Here is a 22,555-nt window from a genome sequence, read left to right on the forward strand (position 1 = left end):
TGACCCGTCCTGGTTAGACTATGGGTTAATTGTGCTGCCTCTCTCTGGCAGCAGGAGGCTATTTAGTGCTCACTGGACCTGGGTCCGGTGTCAGTTATACTCCTGCCCTCGGCTGAGTTAAGTGACCTCTTGTATACGTGTGCCTGATGTCTTGCTTGCTTGTTCGGTTGTGATCTGGTTCTGTCCCTGTTACGAGTTCTGCCTGACCCTCTTGTACTGCGCTACCTCTCGTGTATGACTGTCTGCTTGTGACCCGACTTCTCTCTGCTTGTCCCCTTGATACCACGTCGCCCTCTTGTGTATGACCTTTGGCTTTGTCTGACTACCCGTCTGTTTGTCCCTCTGTACCTCGTTTGCCCGTACTGCTGTGACCTCTGTTTTGCCTGACTCTGAGTTGTTGTATGGTGTCCTGTCCTATCTGAATAAAGGATGCTAAGCCCCGTCCCCTTGCTGTCACATGACCATAGGTCCCGTGCCAGATTATTCAGTTTCAGTGTCCGCAGGTCCCATGCCTCTTTACCTTCCAGCGCTGACTGGACCCTGACACTATTAGCCTGAAGCACGCATTGTCACCTCTGCTGCCCATCTCTACAGGTATCTTTTAGCACTGCTTCTGTACTCAGGACACGCGCACTGGCTCTATGAGCAAGTGCAGTGCTGTGTCTCTGACATTTCCCTGATGTAATAGATCAATAGTGTTCACCCAAACGTATCATAAGTGGTCGTATAGTTTTTCCAATATAAAAATAACCACATGGACAGAAAATAATATAAACCACAAATTTAGTTTGACAAGAAATGTAGTTTTGTACCTTATGTTCAAGAGCCAAAATGTATAGAATTCCCTGTCAGATGAAGATGACAGTATTTGCAGTGACCACATTTATAATTTCCTTTTATTGATAAATCTCGTAGCCAATTTTTTTGAGGGGGACGAAGTCTATGATGTACTAATAAATCACCTATATTATGTGCCCTTTTGTATGCAAATTGCTGAACTAATTTACCATCTGTGTGTAAGGTTTTTTCTACAAAATGTTATGTATAAAAAAATTGTATGTAAAGTTATTTAGATTATAATCTTCCTATCATATTGTAAAAATGCAGATTATCTTGTAAATCGAAATGGAAAGATTTATTCTTTACTAGTATCTTGCACTCTGTAAATTGTATAACTATATTTTTTTGTAAATGTTTGTCTCACAACTCGTTATGTATGTTAATTAGTAAGGTCTGTGGTCCTATAAAGGAAATGACCTTAAGCTAATCCCCTCACCTGGACCCGTAGAAGCGAATAATCGTGAAACGGCCGTTGTCTGGCACCTCCCTCCCCTAGCATTCCTCTAACGTCCTGCATGTCCACACATCCATTGATGGAATTCATGTGAAATAAAGACGCACAGTTTTTCAGCTATATTGGTGAGTGCTGCATATTTCTCCTTTTATCGCTTCACATTGAAAGATCATTACTGAGCAGAAGTACAATCCTCAAATCTAATATATTGCAAAGAAATTTATATGAGCACTGACGTAATCAATGTAAAAAATGATTGAACATTCAGTTCTTCCATGAAATTAACATTACTTTTTTATTTTACAGTCAATCATCAAAATAATCCACGTTCAATATTTCATTCCTAACATACTAGAGTCCATGATGGCAGGGTCACAATAGATTATATTACACAAGACAAGAAACTCAAGTGAAGATATCAATTAAAGTCAGTAGAGAAATCTGCAGATTTATTTTTGCTGCGGTCATTGCAGGAAGCGCTTATTTCCCAGTGTAGCAGAAGTTGTCCACCCCGTTTTTATTATTCTGACTCCGGAGTCGGGACATTTTGTACAAAATCACGCTGACAATGGCGAGGGCGACCCCCAGCAAAGCAGCAATGATGATTCCAACGATGAGTCCCGTTAGCGTCCCCTGAAGCTGATTGACTTGAGAAATGCCTGGGAAGAGAAAAATCAAAGATTAACATTTATTGATGTGAATGGGTTAAAGAGGGTCGTCCGACCCAAATATGAATTACATTGTACAGTGTAAGGGGTCTGTGATTTGTCGCAGTGGTCAGGAGATTAGAACGGTGCATCATCTAGATCAGGGGTCCCAAACTCCAGTCCTCAAGGCCCACCAACAGGTCATGTTTTCAGGATTTCCTTTGAATTGCACAGGTGATGCAATTATCACCTGAGCAATACTAAGGAAATCCTGAAAACATGACCTGTTGGTGGACCTTGAGGACTGGCGTTTGGGACCCCTGATCTAGAAAGCAGGAATTACTTATCCAACAATTAAAAGTAGAAACTAGCATATGGATAAAATTTATCCTTTAATTGAATGTGTTAAAAATACATCAGACACATACAAAACAAAAAAACACCCAAATGCCAACTAAGGAACCCTACCACATAATAAGCGTGCAGACACAATTAAGATAAAATATACCCTCAGGTAATTTACCTGCTATAGCGAGTATAAAGCCTCTTTGACAAAATGATATTTTTGTGGTAATCAGTGAACAAGGCGCAATATTAACACCATTGGCACTCTATATCAAATTATCACAAAACAGTTCCCTTTAACACAGTATTACTGCAATCCTGTAACCATAGATAGTCATCAGATATTCCAGGTGATGTTATACTGTCAATAATAGACCTTAAGACTACTCTCCGTCAACAGAAAATGTCACATAGGTGAGTTAAGGTGCTAACAGCACACAACAAACATCACCTTTTAAAGAAAAAGAGGCCATAAAAGAGACAATAATTACTATAAGCAGCAATAATATAGGCAACAGTCAAGAGCAAACTTCATCACAAATATCACCACAGATCAGAAATCATGCTTCCCCATCAAAAAATGAACATTCCCTGTGGGCATTGTGATGCACATCGTTCTTAATGACATACTATAATGCATATAGAAGAATTATCAGTCCCGACAGAGAGTGTTGGAGCAAAATATGCTGAAGCGATAGAGGTAAGAGCTCTGGTTGTTTCTTTATTATCTGCTTAATATTAAAGGGAATCTGTCACCTATTTTTAGCCCTATGAGCTGCCGGCACCACCATCAGGGGTTTATCTACAGCATTCTGTAATGCTGTAGATAAGCCCCCGATGTAACCTGAAAGATAAGAAAAACGAGTTATATTATACTCACCGGGGGCGGGTGTGGTGGGTGTTGCGGTCCGGTCCGGCGCTTCCCATCTTCTATAGCGATGATGTCCTCCTTCTTACTTCTGCCGTGGCTCCTACGCAGGCGTACTTTATCTGCCCTGTTGAGGGCAGAGTAAAGTACTGCAGTGTGCAGGAGCCAGGAAAGGTCAGAGAGGTCTGGACCGAACCCCCGGGTGAGTATAATCTAACTCGTTTTTCTTATCTTTCAGGTTTCATCGAGGGCTTATCTACAGCATTACAGACTGCTGTAGATAAGCCCCCAATGGCGATGGGAGCAGCTCACAGGGCAAAAAATAGGTGACAGATTCCCTTTAATTGAAGTTGATAGATAAATGAAGACTAAAAGTAGCTGGAGATGCAATGTCCCGCTGCCACAATTGCAAGCAGTGAATTGGGTCACCTAGAAATCCAGGTCTTCTGATGATTGTGGGGTCGTGGACGCAGCATCTTGCACAACGATGTGTGCTCTGCATCTTGCAGCATGTCTGTGCAACATTGTGATCCTAAATCGTGTCCATATGGAAGGGGGTCATAAAAACTGTCTTGTGCCCTAAACACGTCCCGGTTCGGAATGTATAACTGTATGTATATTGCTGCCTTGTAATGTTGTTAAACCATGTATTTATTGCCATATCCCCAAAACCAGGGGAAGAGTCTTGAGGAGATCATTTGCATATTCCCAGTGCCTTCTGGGATAAGTGAAGAGTCTCCGCGAGCTCAACGATCACTGGGTTTTGGCGGTTGCAGCTGAAAAGAGGAAATCTGAAAACCAGGGGAAGAGTCTTGAGGAGATCATTTGCATATTCCCAGTGCCTTCTGGGATAAGTGAAGAGTCTCCGCGAGCTCAACGATCACTGGGTTTTGGCGGTTGCAGCTGAAAAGAGGAAATCTGAAAACCAGGGGAAGAGTCTTGAGGAGATCGAAATTTGGCTCATCTTTCATCGTTTTTAAGAAATCTCAAGATGGAAGAGGCCAGGAGCCATTTGGTGAGCTGCATTTCTTGCTACATGTTCACAGATTTACCAGTGGAAAAGCCAAACTTCACATGCCACAAATGCAAGCTTGTGTCCCTGTTGGAGGAAAAGTTGCAAAATCTCGAAGAGAGGTTAGCTACGTTGAAGATCATTAAGGAAGGTGAAGAGTTCTTGGACAGAGCAGAATTATCTCTTCATGTTACAGAAAGAGAAGAAATTCGAAGTACACCTGAAGAAACAGAGGAATGGAGACATGTGACCCAGAGAAGCAGGAGGATCAGGAGGCAGTCAGCACCCATACTGCTCAGAAACCAGTACCAGGCTCTCACGCAGGAAAACGATGAAGAAATACATCAGGATAAGACTTTGCCAACAAACAGCAACCTTGTACGCCTTCAGAGTCCTCCTGGATGGAGAAAGAAAAATGTTGTGAAGAAGAAACGGAGAGTGGTGGTCATGGGGGATTCCCTGCTGAGAGGAACAGAGGCCGCTATCTGCAGACCGGATATAACTACAAGAGAAATGTGCTGTCTTCCAGGTGCAAAAATTAAAGATGTGTCTGACAGGATATCAGGACTCTTCAGACCTACAGATGACTACCCATTCCTGCTACTACATGTGGGGACAAATGACACCGCAAGAAACGACCTGGAAATCATCTGCAGAGACTTTGAAGACTTAGGCAAGAAAGTGAAAGAACTGGGAGCGCAGGTGGTCTTCTCTTCCATCCTCCCAGTGGATGGCCATGGAACAAGGAGGTGGAATAAGATTCTGCAGGTGAACAACTGGCTACGTCGATGGTGCCGTCAGCAAGGATTTGGATTTCTGGATCACGGAGTGAACTACTTATATGATGGACTACTTGCTAGAGATGGGGTGCACCTTACGAAGACTGGAAAGCATGTATTTGGAAGTCGCCTTGCTACACTTGTAAGGAGAGCTTTAAACTAGAACAACATGGGAAGGGAAGCAAAAGACCAGAAAAAGCCATACACCTGACAAATGCTATTGAGAACTCTGCTATTAGAAGTGGAAAGGAAGAACAAAGACGAAAGAATCTAATTAATAAAAATATTGGAGAAAGAGAAACCAATCACAAACTAAAATGTTTCTATACTAATGCACAAAGCATGGGCAACAAACAAGGAGAATTGGAACTACTAACACAGGAACAGAAATATGATGTAATTGGAATCACTGAAACTTGGTGGGACAATACACATGATTGGAATACAAGACTAGAAGGATACAACTTATTTGCAAGAAACAGACTTGATAAACGAGGAGGGGGTGTCGCATTGTATGTTCGAAACGCGTATATCTGCACAGAGATTGAAGCTTCAGAGACTGGGAGTTCTGTGGAAACTGTTTGGGTAAGAATACAAGGACAGAACAATGGAAAGGACACCATTGTAGGCATTTACTACAGGCCGCCTGTGCAAGCCGAATATATAGATGAACTCTTTATGCATCAGATGGCCAAGTTCTCCAAAAAATATGACATAGTTGTCATGGGAGATTTCAACTATCCAGACATTTGTTGGGAATCTCTCTCAGGCAAAACTAACAGGTCAAGGAAATTCTTATCCTCTCTTGCTGACAACTTTATCTTCCAAAAGGTAAGGGAGAAAACAAGGGGAACTGCTACCTTGGATCTAATCCTTATAAACAGGGAGGAAATGGTTGAGGAGGTAAAAGTGGCTGGGACCCTAGGAGGTAGCGACCATGCTATTTTAGAATTTTGGATTACTAGAGGTGGAAGACCTGTGAAGACTCAGACGTCAAGGTTAGATTTCAGAAAGGCAGATTTTAAGGGATTCAGAAAGAGAATTGGAGGGATCCAATGGCTGGATATCCTTAAAGACAAAAATGTCCAGGAAGGATGGGAAATCTTGAAAAATGAAATTCTCAAAGCACAGTTGTTAACAATTCCGAAAAGAGGGAAGAATAGGAAGCATTTAAGGAAACCAGGATGGATGAACACAGAACTTAAGCACATGCTAAAAAGGAAGAAAAAAATGTTTATAAAATGGAAAGAGGGAGGCATATCTAAAGAAGAATATAATGCTGTCTGCAGAACCTGCAGGGCACAAATCAGATTATCTAAAGATGAAAATGAACTGAGGCTTGCAAGAGATGTCAAAAGCAATAATAAAGGATTTTGGGGATATGTCAAAAGTAAAAGAAAAGTCAAAGATGCTATAGGATTTTTACAGGATGAAAATGATGAAATGGTAAGACAGGATGTTGAGAAGGCTGAACTTTTAAATTCCTATTTTGCATCTGTTTTCTCTCAGAAAGGAAATGCAACATCAACTGTTATTCACTGTCCTATTAAGGGAATAGAAGAATCCAGGATATCTATAAACAGAAAGATAGTGAGGAAACACTTAGCTAACCTAAATGAATTCAAGTCTCCAGGTCCAGATGAATTACACCCCAGAGTACTGAAGGAGATAGCAGAAGAAATTTTTGAACCCCTCTCCATAATCTTTGAAAATTCTTGGAGAACAGGAGAAGTGCCAGAAGACTGGAGAAGAGCAAATGTTGTTCCTATCTTCAAAAAGGGGAAGAAGGTGGACCCAGGCAACTATAGGCCGGTGAGTCTGACTTCTATACCAGGAAAGATCTTTGAACAAATTATTAAACAACATGTATGTCAATACCTGGATAAGAATGAAGTGATTAAACAGAGTCAGCATGGGTTTCTAACTAATAAGTCATGTCAGACTAACTTAATTTCCTTCTATGACGGTATCACTGATTGGGTGGATCAAGGAAATGCTGTAGATATAGTATATCTTGACTTCAGCAAAGCATTTGACAAAGTCTCTCATACAATCCTTATTGAAAAAATGACTAAGTATGGAATGGACAAGGCAACTGTTAGGTGGATTCATAACTGGCTTAGTGATCGGACCCAAAGAGTGGTCGTAAATGGCTGTACATCCAGTTGGAAGAATGTCTCAAGTGGGGTACCACAGGGCTCTGTCCTGGGCCCTGTATTGTTCAACATCTTTATCAACGATTTAGATGAAGGAATTGAGGGTAAACTGATTAAATTTGCTGATGACACAAAGCTAGGAGGGATAGCTAATACTAGAGAAGAGAGAGAGAGGATTCAAAAAGATTTAAATAAACTGGAGAAGTGGGCAGCAACTAACAGAATGGTTTTTAACAGGGAGAAATGCAAAGTACTACATCTGGGCAATAAAAATGAAAAAAGCATATATAGAATGGGAGGAATAGGGCTAAGTGACAGCACATGTGAAAAAGACTTGGGTATACTAATAGATCACAGACTGAATATGAGTCAACAGTGTGATGCAGCAGCAAAAAAGGCAAATGCAATTCTAGGATGTATTAACAGAAGCATACAGTCTAGATCACGTGAAGTCATTATTTCCCTCTACTCCTCTTTGGTCAGACCTCATCTGGAATATTGTGTCCAGTTTTGGGCACCACATTTTAAAAAAGACATCAACAAACTGGAGCAAGTTCAGAAAAGAGCGACCAGAATGGTGACCGGTCTGCAAACCCTGTCTTATGAGGAAAGGTTGCAGGATTTGGGAATGTTTAGTTTGCAAAAGAGAAGACTGAGAGGAGACTTAATAGCTGTCTACAAATATCTAAAGGGCTGTCACATTGTAGAAGGATCAACTTTATTCTCATTTGCACAAGGAAAGACTAGAAGCAATGGGATGAAACTGAATGGGAAGAGACACAGATTAGATATTAGAAAAAACTTTTTGACAGTTAGAGTGATCAATGAGTGGAACAGGCTGCCACGAGAAGTGGTGAGTTCTCCTTCAATGGAAGTCTTCAAACAGAGGCTGGACAGACATCTGACTGGGATGATTTAGCGAATCCTGCTTTGAGCAGGGGGTTGGACCAGATGGCCCAGGAGGTCCCTTCCAACTCTACGATTCTATGATTCTATGATTCTATGATTCTATATCTAATATGCTATATGTACATTATTAATAGGGAAAGGGCAGTACCTCAATGAAGACACTAGATTGGGATACATTAGTGTACATAGTATAGTAGGAATAGGAAACTAGTGTATTACATTGTTTGGATAGGAGGATCCACTGTGGGTAAGCTAGGAACATTTCCTTATTGTAGGCAGAAGGGCCAGGGAGCCCATAGAGTCCAGTCAGGCTATATAGCCTGGAACAGCATAGTGACCCCGCAACGTTTAATTGAGAAGCCCAGCCATCCAGGGCCTTTGGGCCAGAAGGGTAGCAGTGACAGCAACAGAGGGAACAGAAGCTGTAGCAGAAGTCACAGCAGAACAGAAACTCCAGTCACTCCAATATATGGCAGCTTACTACATGGGCAGATGCCCTCATGTCTGGGGCAAAACGGACAAGGGAACTCCTGAACGTAGAGAAGCTGAACAAGGAGGACGCTGTGGTACTGGTCAAGACAGTATGACCCAGGTTCCAACTGAAGGATGTAGGGAAGAGCACAGGGAACGTGAAGGATGTGGACTGTGCATAACTGTGTTGTTGCTGTAACTGTTGTGAACGCGCTACAATTGAATACAAGTAAAGTTCTTCATTTAAAGTTGGAATTGGAATCTGTCTCTTTATGTGACAGATCAAAAGAAGAAGTGTTTCTGCATCTAAAGGAGGCCTCTGAGAACCAGGCAAGTGAGACAGTGAGACTCTATGTATGTAATGCTAAAGCACACACCTATGTGGGCCATGACTATGGCCCTGGCCACCGCTCACAGATACATGTCAAGTGATACCCATTGTGTTCTGAATAGTACAGCCTCCAAATCACTCGGCAGAACACATGTTGCCAGTCACTCAGAATTCACAGTAAGGAGTAGAGCAAGCTTGGTGGAGGCCACAGGAAAAAAATCATTTTTTGACGCATATCGAATTACTTGAAAAACCTTTTATTATGTTCTGAGGTCTCTCCAGACTCTAAAGCATAATAAACAGAGGTCTTAAAAAATAAAAAAAAAATTATACTCATCTCTCCCTGCTTATCTGCCTAGGTCCAACACTCCCTGGCCAGTACTCAACTTGTTCACCTCCTCCATCTAAGTCCAGTCTTCTCTTCCATCTTCATGGCTCTTCTGCACCATAATGATGTTACTTGAGCCCCGATCAGTGCCAGTCGGCTGCCATTGTTCTTGATTTGAGTGAATTGAATCACAAAATTTTCAGGTTCTGGTGAATCAGAATTTTTTTTCTAAAGCTTCGGGCCATGGAGTAGTGAATGCCTGAATTACCTATAAGAGTCCTTACCTGGGCATGTTAGTCATGACAATCTCCGCAAGAAGAACCGTGACCCCTTAGACCCCGGTCAGAGGCCTTTTATACAGCAAAATCAGATCTCTTGCTTTGCACTGAAGAGGAGAAAAACCCCGAAACATGTGCCTGGAAATTGAGATTTTGTTTTGGCTTTTATTGTAAGTCATGTGGCTTGTTAAAGGGTCGATATTGACTTTTAGTATTGCTACTTACAATAGGCTGCACTCTTCCTCTCTGAAGGGACAATTTGCACATTGCCCATGATATGTCATTGTGGCCACCTATAGCAATGCTACGCTCTAATATTGCAGGGTGGCCCCCAGCTTTGGTGCCTAGATGCAACTGGAAGTGCCAGGATTGTAGATGACATAAGTAGGTAATATGTGAGGATACTCACCGCTGGACTGACTCCCAGTGGGTTCTACAAAAATAAGGGAATTAGGAGGGATTATATAACAATTTTGCAAATATCATGAAACAGTGACCTATTTTATCATTTCCTGTGATGCAAGAAGCGGACACAAAAACAGAACTATACAAGGTGGAAGAACCAAAAGAAGTAAGCGAAGTGCCTGCATTTCACACTGAGATACCTCCTGCACCAGTAGTAACATAGGACCTGTCCTCGTTCCTTACATGTATGTTTTAGCAAATACTTGTTCGCCCACGGAAAAGAAATACTTGTGCTGCCACTAAGGCCTCTTTTCACACATCCGTTTTGCGCCGTCAGGCGAGATCCGGCTTTTTTTGTAAAACCGGATCCGGCGAAATGCAATGCCGGATCTGGTTTTTCCCCATTGACTTGTATTAGCGCCGGATCGTGCCGGATGGCATTGCGGTTCGTCCGTTTTTTGCCGGATCCGGCTATTTGTCTCATTCCGGCGTCTGGAAAAAATGGCTACTGTAACGTTTTTTGTCTCCGGCGAAAAAGCCGGAAGCGCCGGATCTGACACTTCCGGCTTTTTGCCACAATGAAAGTCTATGGGTGCCGGAATGCGCCGGATCCAGAAAAAGACGGATCCAGCCACCAGATCAGTTTTTTTAAGTCTGCGCATGCTCAGATCCAATTGGCCAGCCCCCAGGAAACAGATATAACCTGCTAGACGGATCCGGCAGAAAAACGGATCCGTTTCTACAGTTCTCCAAAATTTACGCCGGATCCGTTTTTTCTAAAAATAGCCGGATCCTGCCTGACAGCAAAAATCTTATGTGTGAAAGTAGCCTAATCTGTGCTTTGGGTTGTGCTGTTCCTCAGCTTTTCCTTGTGGAAATGTATTTATTGAATAACATATTTAATTCTGAGTTTGAGTCTGACTCTCAGCATTATAATGTTCTACAGTTCTGTTATATCCCGAACTTACAGATGTTTATTTCTAATAAGTGATTCTACAGGAATTCCTACAAAAAGAGAGAGAATGAAAGTGATATAAGTGATTTTAGAGGAATTCCTACTCCTGATGGTTTCTCAGTCTAGAAATAGAAAATGGTGCGTTCCACTATATAAATCCTGACACGACAGGAAGCAACAATTCCTCGTGTCATAGAAGTATGATCAGTACGCCAACTTCTCAGCACTGCAGATTAATGGGGATTTTGGGGGATTTTTGGGTCAGTCAAATGTTTGAAAAAGGGAAAGAAAGAGCAAAAGAAAGAAAGAAATATAGACCGAGAAAAACAGAGAGAAAGAAAGAAAGAAGGGAATAAAAGAAACTTCTCCAATTCTCCTACCTTCATCTTTGGTAGTTATGGGGCCAGAAGACACTGTGACACTTTCTGTCGTCCCTTCTGATGCTGATACATCCGCCGCTCTCCTTCTCCTTTGTTGACCGGGTGCAGCCGATGTAGCGGGCACAGCAGTACACACCTGATTTCCCATACAGAATACCATTTAGAGATATGTCAGGCTCTATATTTAACTCACTATTAGGCTGTGTTCGCACTTAGCATTTTTTTTGCATTTTCGCTGCGATTTTAAACGTGCGATTTTGCCGCGAAAACGCAAAAAAACAGCATCCCATGCAATCCTATGTGATTCCGCACATACTGTGCTAATGCTGCAGATTTTTCCGCGGCGGAATCGCATCGCGGAAAAATACGCACTATGCTCATTAATTTTGCGGAATCACGGCAATTCCGCACACATAAGAATGCATTGTACTTTCCGCATGTGGCAGTGCCCACCATGCAAAAAGTAGGCAGAACATTTGCGAATGGTACCCACGGTCGGGAGGAGAGGAGACTGTCCTCCGGGCTGTGGGTACCATATCCCTGTAAAAAATAGAATTAAAATTAAAAAGTGGAGATATTCTCACCTTCCGACGTCCCTCACAGCATCACCAGGCCTCAGCGATGCTCCCTGCAGATCCCGTTCCCAGTAATGCATTGCGAAAATGACCTTTGATAACGTCGCGGTTTCACGACACCGTAGCGGTCTCGCAAGATAACGACGTCACCAAAGGTCATTGTCGCAATGCATTACTGGGAACGGGACCATCGCGATGATCGGGGACGCTGCGTGGGACGTCGGAAGGTGAGAAAAACACGATTTTTTTTTATTATTATTTTTAACATTAGATCTTTTTACTACTGATGCCGTATAGGCGGCCTCAATAGTAAAAAGTTGGTCACATTCGTCAAACACTATGTTTGACGAGTGTGCCCAACCTGTCAATCAGTTCTCCAAGCGATGCTACAGATCGCTTGGAAAACGCTAGCATTCTGCAAGCTAGTTACGCTCGCAAATCGCTAGTTTTTCCGTGGGAAATTCACGGGAACTTAAAATGCGATTTTTCCACGGAGTAGAATTCCGGAATTCCGGCGGAAATTTCCGCGGGAATTCCGTAACGTGTGCACATAGCCTTACAGTATTGTGCTATTAATTACAAGACTTTCCACTGGTCTTGGAGATAATGCTGCTGCTGATATTTTATATAGGGTGATGAAATCCATCCTGCAGATCCAGCTGTTCTTGTCCATGCTGCTCACCCTGTTCTATGACTTAGCAAATCCAGCTCATCAGATGAGCCCATATCACCAATGGTGGATATCAGGGCCAATAAGACCCCCACAATAATGATAATAGGGGTCCCAATATTCTCTGTGTGAATGGAGCAGTAGTGCACATGTTCAACCACTGCTATGTCGCACATGCATACTTCAGCTCCATACTTTGGGATCCCCGGTCAAAGGATCAGTGGGGTCTAATCAGCCGGACTCACAGCGATCTTACACTTATTATGTACCCCATAGATAGATGATAAATGTTGCTTGTCTATGTCTAGGATTGGGCATGTTGGGTTTCAAAATGCCTGATTTTTTTCTTTTTAAACAAGGTGTCTGGCAGCAGCTTACTTTTCCTTATGGTGGATTTGTACTTTCTAAACCTTACATATAATACCGCCTACCTACCTGATTAATGGCTGCACAGGTGTCAGGCTGACACAGTCTTGTGGAGCAGTGCAGGTAGATGGTAGACGTAGGCTGACCGCTGTGTTGCAAGAAACGGAATGTCTCAAATGAGAATTGAGCTGATTTTCCAATTCCATTGGACAGTATTTTAGTCTTGTTCGCAGTGGTACACCTGAAGAGAAAATGAGTATTTAGGGAATATACAGAACATCTATATCATGTGCTTATTCTCACATTGGTGGGGCTTGTTTAATGCATGAATACATACCCTGATAACAGAGAGAACTTGTTTGCATCGTCAGTTGTCAACAGTGGTGATGGAGTGGCAAAACAGTCATCCAGATGTACATAGAAGCTAAAAAATAAGGAAGAAAATCTTTTCAGAATAGGCCATTATGTCTGTGTAAATGAGAAATGATCCAGTACTCGGCCATTGTAGGGTCCATTTTTCACCAGTTTCCCCTCTGCAGGTTCTATCTTTAATTTTCAGCTTTCTGTGATCTTGTGGATGGAGATAAGCTGTTCTCATATCCCCCATACACAGCGCCCACAGACATGAGGGATTCCAGCTCTCCTGTCTCTTTGTAGCACATGTTCAGAAGCAGCAGCAGCATGGGAGAACATTGCACAGCTGTACTAGGTCGTGTAGCTGTGAATCCAACACTGGGATAAGCTAATCACTTGCTACAAAGGTACAGCAAGCCCTGCCTGTTTGTCTCTGCCTATTCTAATTTTCTCCTCTTCCTCGCTCCATTTACTTTCATGGGCTGCAGTAATCTGATCACTCAGTGAGTTTCTAGTCTATCTTATCTTGAGCAAGATGGATTTTCAGAGTGAGTGATGAGTTCTTGAGGCAGAGAAGAAGAACACATGGCTCAAAAGTGAAGCAAGAAGCATATTTCTCCAATATATTACAAAATGTCTTCTTGTTGCTTGTATTATTGATTATTGCATCACTAACCCCTTCACAGCATATGACGTAAACTTATGACATGTGTCGTGTCCCTGCCCCTGCCTTTGATGCAAACTCACACACCAAACCCACATCGCTCACTGCTTAGGATGGCTGATTTAATCAGCCATCATGCGCGTCTAAAAGCACGGATAGAGTGCAGCTCCACTCATGTCTGTTAACCTGTTAAATGCCACTGTCAATCACATCGGTCCACTCTCCCATCGGCCCGACCATGACATGATCGCGGGGCGCCGGTGAGTTGTCATTAGTTATGAGCGAACGTGCTCGGATAACATCGAACATTTAATGGGAGCATGCCCAAGATACTCGGATAACACCCGATCAAGTAAAATGAAAACATTACGGGTCTCGGGAAAAAAATTAACACATTTTTGTAAAAAAAATTTACCAATTAATTAAAAAAAAAACTATACGTTTGGTGTCTGCATACTCAGTTTGGTCCATGATCATGTGACCTTGCTTACTTGGCAGTGAGGTTCGTGGCTGTCACTTGCACATACACATTCTTTTTCAGTGGAAGGGCACTGCCATTAAATTGCAGAGGAACGGTGAAATTTTCATCCTATAAGAGAATACATTGATATATTACATTGCTTTTACACTACATGATCGAACCAAAATGACGATGGCCCCGACTCATCATTTCCAAAAAGTTCTTAATCACTTTTCTTTTTGTCTTGTGATATTCATTGTCTTTTATTGCACCAAAATCTTTTCACGAATTTTGCATAAAGTCTTAATCGGTCTCTTTTTTTTTTTTTAACTTTAACCTTCTTCGTAACTTTTCATAAAATGGAACTGAACTTGCAGGAAAAAAAATATTGTAAAAAATATTGTACTTAGGTGGACTGGAGTAAATTTTGGACTTTTTCAAAAATTCGCAAATGCGAAACTACGAAAAAAAGACCGGCAAACACATATATACTGCAATAAAGGAGCTCACAAAAGTAGACAAAGAAGGCACAAAAACAATGAGAAATCCACCCCTAGTATAAGATCATGGTGATGTAGCAAAAGGTATAGATTTGTTGGACCTTTGTTGGGTTTTCGACTCCCATTAAACCTTTCCACTTTTTTCGTCACTTGAGGAGGTAAGAGACATAACTGATAGCACAAACACATGATACGTCTTAATGAGCCACAAGACTTTTTGAAGCCCCACGATGATGAGGCCGGTGGGGCATCTCCCCCTTTTGCTTCCACTATAATTAGCCCCTAATTAACCTGTTCCCTATAACATTCTTAATAAATGTCCAAAAACAAATTATTGTACTGTACATTGCACTTTTTTAAGTCACTTTCCTTTTTTTTTCTCCTGGTATTGATGCTTTTGCTCTGAAATCTTCAAAATGGTACAAATTTTGCACAAAATCAAAAATACTCTTTATTTTTGTCTTCAATCTGCTTTCCTCTGACTTTTTAGGCTATGTGCACACGTTGCGGATTCCGCAGCGTTTTTGCCTCTGCGGAAACGCAGCAGTTCCGCAGACATGGTTCAGTACCATGTTAGCCTATGGCATTTTAAATCCGCTGTGGTCACGCTGCGTTTTTTTCCGCGCGGTTTTGCTGCAGTTTACAAACAATTGTCAATTGTTTGTGCGGATTCCGCAGCGGTTTCACACCTTTAACATAGTAGAGGTGTGAAACCGCAGGGCAAAACCGCAGGCTAATCCGCAGGAAAACCGCAGGTCACTTTACCTGCTGTTTTACCTGCGGATCCTCGTGGAAAAACCCGCAGGTGAATCCACAGCGTGTGCACATAGCCTAAGTGTGAAAAGTTGCACTGTTCTCTAAAAAAAAAAATCAAAATTGATACAGAAATTCTAGAGGTTCATAAAATCACATCGGGGGGCTAGAGTACATTTCCACAAAAAAGTGCAACTTTTTAAACATCTGGTAACAACAAAAAGTCACAATTGATAAATGAAGCGAAAATATCTTTTCCAAACCCCAAACCTTACCCACAAAGAAGAACATTTTTTAAAAAAGACAGTGTATAAAATAGACCTTTAAAAAAGGTGCAAATTAAAAGAAGAAAAAAGTGATAACCGGGTGACAAAAAACCATAAATAGACATAAAATAAAGCCGCAATGTAATAAAAAATCGAGCCCCATGTCTCTGCAATTTAAGCTTTTTTCACCTCCACTATTGGCTTGGAACTTGGATCACAAGCAGGGCCATGCAAATGAAAAGCCAAAAACGGGCAAGAGTCCTTGTTTTGGGAGGCAATGGACCACTATCAAAAGAGCAAATAAGTAATGAAATATAGAATACTTAGAGATCTAGATTCTATAAAAGAAAAGGCAGAAGCCAAAGGTGATTAAAAAAATACTGGTAAATAAATGTAACAACCGATCTGAAAAAGAAAAAATTACACGGGTCATTAAAAAAGACTCCGACTTAAAAGGACATTTAGAGGGGTTGTCCAATTAAAAATATTACAGGAACAATATTCTCAGGTATCAATGCAATTACAATTTTAAGCCCCCGTTACACATAACGATGTCCCAGCGATCCCACCAACGATCCGACTTGATGGTATCGCTGGGACATCGTTAGGCTGATCGCTGGTGAGCTGTCACAAGACAGCCCCAGCGATCAGGACCAGCGACGCTGGACGCTGGTTTCTAATGTAAACATCGGGTATCTAAGAGCCGCGGCTCCTGGATACCAGCTGTTTACCTTGGAAACCGGCGTACACACTGGTTTCCAAGGTAAACATCAGGTATCTAAGAGCCGCGCAACTCCCGTATACGCGCGGCTCCTGGATACCCGATGTTTACATTAGAAACCAGCGTCCAGCGTCACTGATTGCTGGTCTCTTGCTGCCACACGCAGCAATGCGTGCTGGCCAGTGGGAAACCAGTGATCGAAAAATGGCCCAGGCCGATCGAGCACGATCAGCGATAACCGGCAGGGGGGCCGGTCGCTGATCCCCGTCACACAGCGATCTCGCTGGCGAGATCGCTGTGGCGTCACAAAATCAGCGATCACGCTAGCGAGATCACTGTGTGTGACGATGCCTTATTTAACAGTGTAGACTATTTAATTAATTGCCAATTATCTACTGTCTGGAGAGATCAGATTGCTGTAGAGAAGGACAAAAATAAATAATAAAAATAAATTACTAATAGGGCAGGAAGAAATGTCACAATTAGGTTTCTGTGGCTAAATACTTACGATGAATAACTGCATACTCAGGGTGCTGATGAAGCTGCCGTTATTCGTGATGATAGCAACATTAGCTGAAGACCTGCCGATAAAATATTAGTATTATTCACTTCCATGCTTGATTTGGATTTGCATCTCTTTGTCATCATTTGCTTTACAGATAAAATGGGAGAGTTGATGTCCATCACTGGGGTCAATTTATCTGCTCCAAAATTCTGGCATATTATGTGCCAACAAAAAAAATTGTTTTCCACGACTTACTCTAAATTTATGATTTGCTTTAGGCACTTTCTGCACCATGTCTGACAGGTGGTGGGAGGACATCTCCATACAAGTGGTGTGATTTCAAGGAAATGGGCATGTTCAAAAGTCAAACACTGCGAACCTCCCTAAAAAAGGGCCAACATTTTGGCACCAAATTTTGGCACAAATTAAGCCAACTAACAGTTGGTGTAAACTTAGACTAGTAAAGAGGAGTCAAAATAATCAACCAGCATGAAAGAGTATGATGAAACTGGCACAACTCTACACTGGTTATTCTAAGTTTACTCAACCTGTTATGTGGCTTACTTTGCATCAGTAATTGCACCAAAATATTGGTACATGGTTTCACTCGGAGCAAGGGTCACCACTATGACTTGCATACTTTGGACACAACGTACGAAGAGAGCAATCACTGGAGAAGGACATCATGGTCGCAAGAATACAAGGAGCAAGGGGAAGAGGAAGATCAGCTACCCGATGTCTTGTTACTATCAAGACCCTGGTGGACCTATCTAGGCTTGCACAAGATGGATCTTCCTAAAGAGTTTTCATCCATCAAGTTGCCATGCCTCAAGATCGAGATGAAGGCCACTAAATAATATATTGCCACCACAATATTGGTACACGGTGTCTCACTTCAGGTTTTGTCTCCTTTCCCAGTTAAACATGCCTGATTACTGATGGGTCACAATGCTACAATTGTAGAGTTCAAAGATTCAATATCAAATATTAGTTTGTAAATTTATCTGGTTTCTTCCCACATTAATTACAAAGATATAGTGATAGGGAATTTTGTTTGTGGAGCCCTAAAGAGGACAGAAATGATGATTTCTGTAAAGCACTGTGGAATTAATGGCACTATATAAATAAATTTGGGCAGCCATTAGGAAATCAGGGATAGGAGTCCAGTGGGTAGTCTTTATCAACAACTATTTACAATCTTTGCTCCTCCCACTGGACTCATAAGTGGTGAACGAGAAGAGATTTAACAGAGCAAAATACAAATTATACTGAGTCTTTTCACTAAAACTATGTAACAGTCGACTAAGGTTCTTTATACTCTGTAAGACCACACGTGAGACTACATAATCTTTTATTTTACTTCATTCTTTTCATTTTTCAATTTGCTCAGCTAAACAAAATATATATGTACTGTACTCACGTCAAAAGCTCAGTGTTGTTCAAGAAGTACTGAAGTGGGTAATAGCAGGAGAAACTATAATTCAGGTTTGTGCTGTAGGAGATAAGTGTGGTGTCTTCTATTACCGGTGTGTTCACAAAGCCAGAGATGACCACCGTTTGGATATTAGAGTAAGACTGGAATATCCCAGTTCCTTCATGATCCTCAATCTAAAAAAAAAGGAAAATTGTATTAATAGTAACGAAAAGTTAGAATTGATAGGAGAAAAGTGGTGCAATAAGTGTTCACATTTTTTAAAACATGTCTTATTAAATGCCATTTTATTCGGAATTCTATTCCCGTCAAACATATAAGGACAGCACTTTTTTCTGTGTAAATTCTGGGTTTCTTGACCTCCACTATCGAATAATGTTCTTAGGAATAGAGTAAAGGAGAGAATGTGACAACTGCCTGAGCAGATTTCATATTTTTAGGTCAAAATGTAGTTGCCACTTTTAAACTACACAAAGCTAAAAATAAGATTCCTTTTTTTTTTCGAGCATCTCCAACTACTGAATTACCGTTAAGTATGTGTAGATCTGAGCAAAATTGCTCTTTTATAAAAGCAAAGTTCTTGAAATATGATGAAAGCTATGGAGAAAACTGACATTCTGTAGTTGAGTTGTGGAAATAAAGAAAATGTAGAACGTATTGGTCACATTGGACAATGATTAATATAAGGTGACCAGTGATCGATGAAGGTTGGTGGAGGTCCTTAGGCAAAAGTCACAGCACTTGAGGAAGGCCATCTGCTGAAACGTGCGTTGGGAGGGGGCATGCCTTGGGTGGACCTCTATCTACTATACTGACAGGTAAAAGACTTCTTGTGATGTGATTATATACATTCTTTCGTACCCTGCCTGGTATTATTACTTTAATGTGGGATAGGTGCAATATAATTACCATCATGTTAGCCCATCAATGTTGATGTATTTCTAATCCCTTGGTCTATACACCCGAATGTATGCTCCATTTTTTCAGCCTATGTGCCCTTATGGTCATTCTGACACAACCCCCATTTTTCCTGTTTCCTGTATATTCAATAAAATTGTTTTTCATATTTTCAAATAATTTTTTGTCTATGGACTTTATTTGATTGTATTTTTTCTTCCTATGATACTTGAGGATACTTGTGTAGGTCACATATGAAAACATGCACCCCTCAACATTGAAACTGTAACACCAAGAAGGAAATATTGTGGAGTGTTGGAAATCACAGAATTGAGAAAATTTACTGGTCTGCAAATGAGATTTGGGTCAAAAGGGTTGATTAGTGAGGTTCCAGGTCGTGAAACCCCTTGCATAAACCAAGAGTCAGAAGAGGTCAGGGTAATTCTCCCAGTGTCAGCAATGTAGTGCATGAACCCATGTACTTTTTAGTGAATCTGTACACAGCTCTGTACCGCTACTGAGAATAAGCTGAAAACTTATGACTCAAGATTTGAGTGATTGGTGGATGTCTCAGAACTCAGATGCCATGACAATATGAACCCTGCTTTCAGAGTTCAGAGTGGAGTTCATCCTGTGGACCGCATTAGCAGCTTGATTGGAAATTGGCTTGAAAGTGTAACGCCCTACTAAAGAAATTCTCCCAGTTTACAACTGGTTCATCAATTATAAAAATGACATATTTTCAGACTGCTCATTTTTTATTTAACATGCTTAATAAACTGGTAAATTAAAGGGGACACGTTACATACGTTATGATGCTTTACATTACTTACCGCAATGCTATTCCCACACGCATTTTCTGTTGTGTCATTAATTGGAAAAATGAATTTTATGACAGGGGGGTCTACCGTTGTATCCAGTGTTCCATTGCAATTAAGCAAGGTGTTCTTTCCATTAAGAGCCAAACTGGTAGGGTCAAACTCCGCAAATTGAACTGGGCAGGCGTTGATGGTCAACACAATGGTGGATGGACCACAATTAACCATAATGTCACTGTCCGCTGAAGGAGAGACAAAGTTACCATGCAATACTTAAACTTTGTACAGATTTTGAAGCAAAATTGAGAAAACACGACAAGGTTAAATCACGGAGATTTCTAGACAGAAAAAAACTAACCTGGATATCGAGCATAAAGGGATGAGCAGTTTAAGAGGTTTCCAAGACATTCTTTCCCGGCTAAACCAAGAAGAAGAACCACAAGTTTAATCATTGTGCCTGCAAAAAATGAAAACCCAATATTATGAGAATATTGAACTTGGTATAGACTATTCTATAACTTTCTGACTTCAAAGAAGAACAAAAATATATCTAAACAAAAGAAAAGGAGGTGGAGAAAATGTCAACGGAAAGGTAGAGTCAAAGGTGGAACACTAGCTGACTTAGACTTTACTTCCATGTATCCAGCCACCAATTCAAGAGGGTAGTGAAATTGATCCCGGCTTTTAATTGTCATGATCCAGGTTGGATGATAGATTTTGCACAAGTAACCTTTTTTTTTTCCTTTAAGCTGTTTGCTTAAAGTTAGTTTTGCCCCCGGTGGCCATTAGGGTCATTACACTGTGGTTGTTTTAGTTCTAGTTTTGCCCCCGGTGACCATTAGGGTCATTGCACTCTGGTTACTTTGGTTCAGTTGCCCCGGTAGCCGCTAGTGTTAGTGCACGTGATTATGAAGCAGGTGTGATTCCCTGGCTCCTACCTATAAAGGAGTAGCAGGTGGTCTCACTCACTGTTGGTGATATTGCTCATTTCCAACCCAGTCTGGTGAAGGAAGGAACTCAAGAGAGGAGTTCCTGGCAGCTCAGGGGAGCTCTGGTGTAATAGCTTCAGGCGGAAACTGAATTCAGGTGTCGCGCTTCAGGGCTGAAGCTAAACTTTGGTGTCGTACTCTGTTGCTGGGAGCAATAGCCACAGAGCAAAGCTAAGTGGTGTTTTTCCCTGTTTGTGACTTTCCTTGTGTGTGTATTAGTGCAGTGGTGGGATTAGTTTCTGCACCGTCGAGTTCACTAGAAAGGGATAGGTGCAGGGCGAGCTAGGGATTTGAGGTATCCAGCTCGTCGCCAGGTGCGGAACCTGCCTAGGGATCGTCAGGAGTGTAGGGAAACTGACTCAGGGGAGTGCAGAAGGTCTCCACGTCCCCGTTCCTTATTGCAGGGCACTCCATTGTAACGGTTTCCCCAGTGTTTCCTTTAACTCTGTTTAAATTCGCCGTGCTGAAGGAGGTGTATCCAGGTTCACGGGTGTTATAGAAATTCGACCTGCTGGAGGAGGTGTATCCAGTCACACGTGACATTACATTAATACATCAGTTGGCCTAAGAAAGTGATGTATGAATGTCAGCATTCGTTTCAATATTTAATCTAAAAAACACACTCTGATCAAAAATGAGCTGGTCAGGAGGAAGGTGAGACTTGTGAGTTCCACAGTAGTGATGAGCGAATGTGCTCGGATTACATCTTATCTGAGCATGCTCGATTGTTATCTGAGTATCTTGTAGTGCTCTTATATTATGTTCGAGTCCCTGCGGCTGAATGATTTTTGGCTGTTATATAGCCTCAACACATGTGGGGATTTCCTGTTTGGGGAACTCACACATAATATACGAGCACTAAAAGATTCTCGAATAACACCCAAGCATGCTCGGATAAGATGTTAATCGAGCACATTCGCTTATCATTATTCCTCATACAAGTAATTGAATGGATCATAATTTTTTTACTGGGAAACTTCTTTTAAGGATTGTTGTCATAATTGCTGATCGGGAGGGCACTGCTCCTTTGCATCCTGGATTCCTGATTGCTGGTGGCAGTACGCTCCTGAATGATTAACAGCTTAATGAGTGTGTTCTCCCATCCTTGAAAGCAAAGGCAGCTTTGCCTCTGCAGCATCGGAAGGACCCAAGGGTACTAAAGTTAGCCAGACTCAGCAATCTGGCCAGAACCGCACTTGCAACCTCTGTAGCAAACAGCTTGTACGGAGGCCATTTCTGACTGCAGCAGCGGAGAAATAAATTGTAGGATTAAACATTTGTAAGAACTGAGAGGATCTTAAATAAGAGGCAAATTTCTAATTTATTTGTTTTTACAAACCTTTTGAAATTTCACCCATTTGTGATGATGAGAATTTAAATTGAGCAAAAATGTTGCCATTTTTTATAGTTCCTGACACTTTTTCTTT

General features: G+C 41.5%; 1 protein-coding gene across 1 annotated transcript; it reads right to left on the reverse strand.

Moving 5' to 3' along the window:
• Positions 1 to 1,774: 1,774 nt before the first annotated feature.
• On the reverse strand, positions 1,775 to 20,591 carry LOC141098049 (zona pellucida-like domain-containing protein 1). The gene is made up of 10 exons (XM_073585638.1): positions 20,498 to 20,591; positions 20,155 to 20,381; positions 18,413 to 18,600; positions 16,996 to 17,068; positions 14,279 to 14,376; positions 13,107 to 13,193; positions 12,839 to 13,010; positions 11,159 to 11,294; positions 9,828 to 9,851; positions 1,775 to 1,953 (listed from the first exon to the last, which is right to left on the reverse strand). The coding sequence occupies exons 1-10, from the start codon at positions 20,589 to 20,591 to the stop codon at positions 1,775 to 1,777; spliced, it is 1,278 nt and encodes a 425-aa protein (XP_073441739.1).
• Between the last annotated feature and the right edge of the window lie 1,964 nt (positions 20,592 to 22,555).

Source organism: Dendrobates tinctorius, unplaced genomic scaffold (genome assembly GCF_039654945.1).
Source record: "Dendrobates tinctorius isolate UK_male_01 unplaced genomic scaffold, ASM3965494v1 ptg000086l, whole genome shotgun sequence".
In the NCBI taxonomy this organism is placed as follows: Eukaryota; Metazoa; Chordata; class Amphibia; order Anura; family Dendrobatidae; genus Dendrobates; species Dendrobates tinctorius.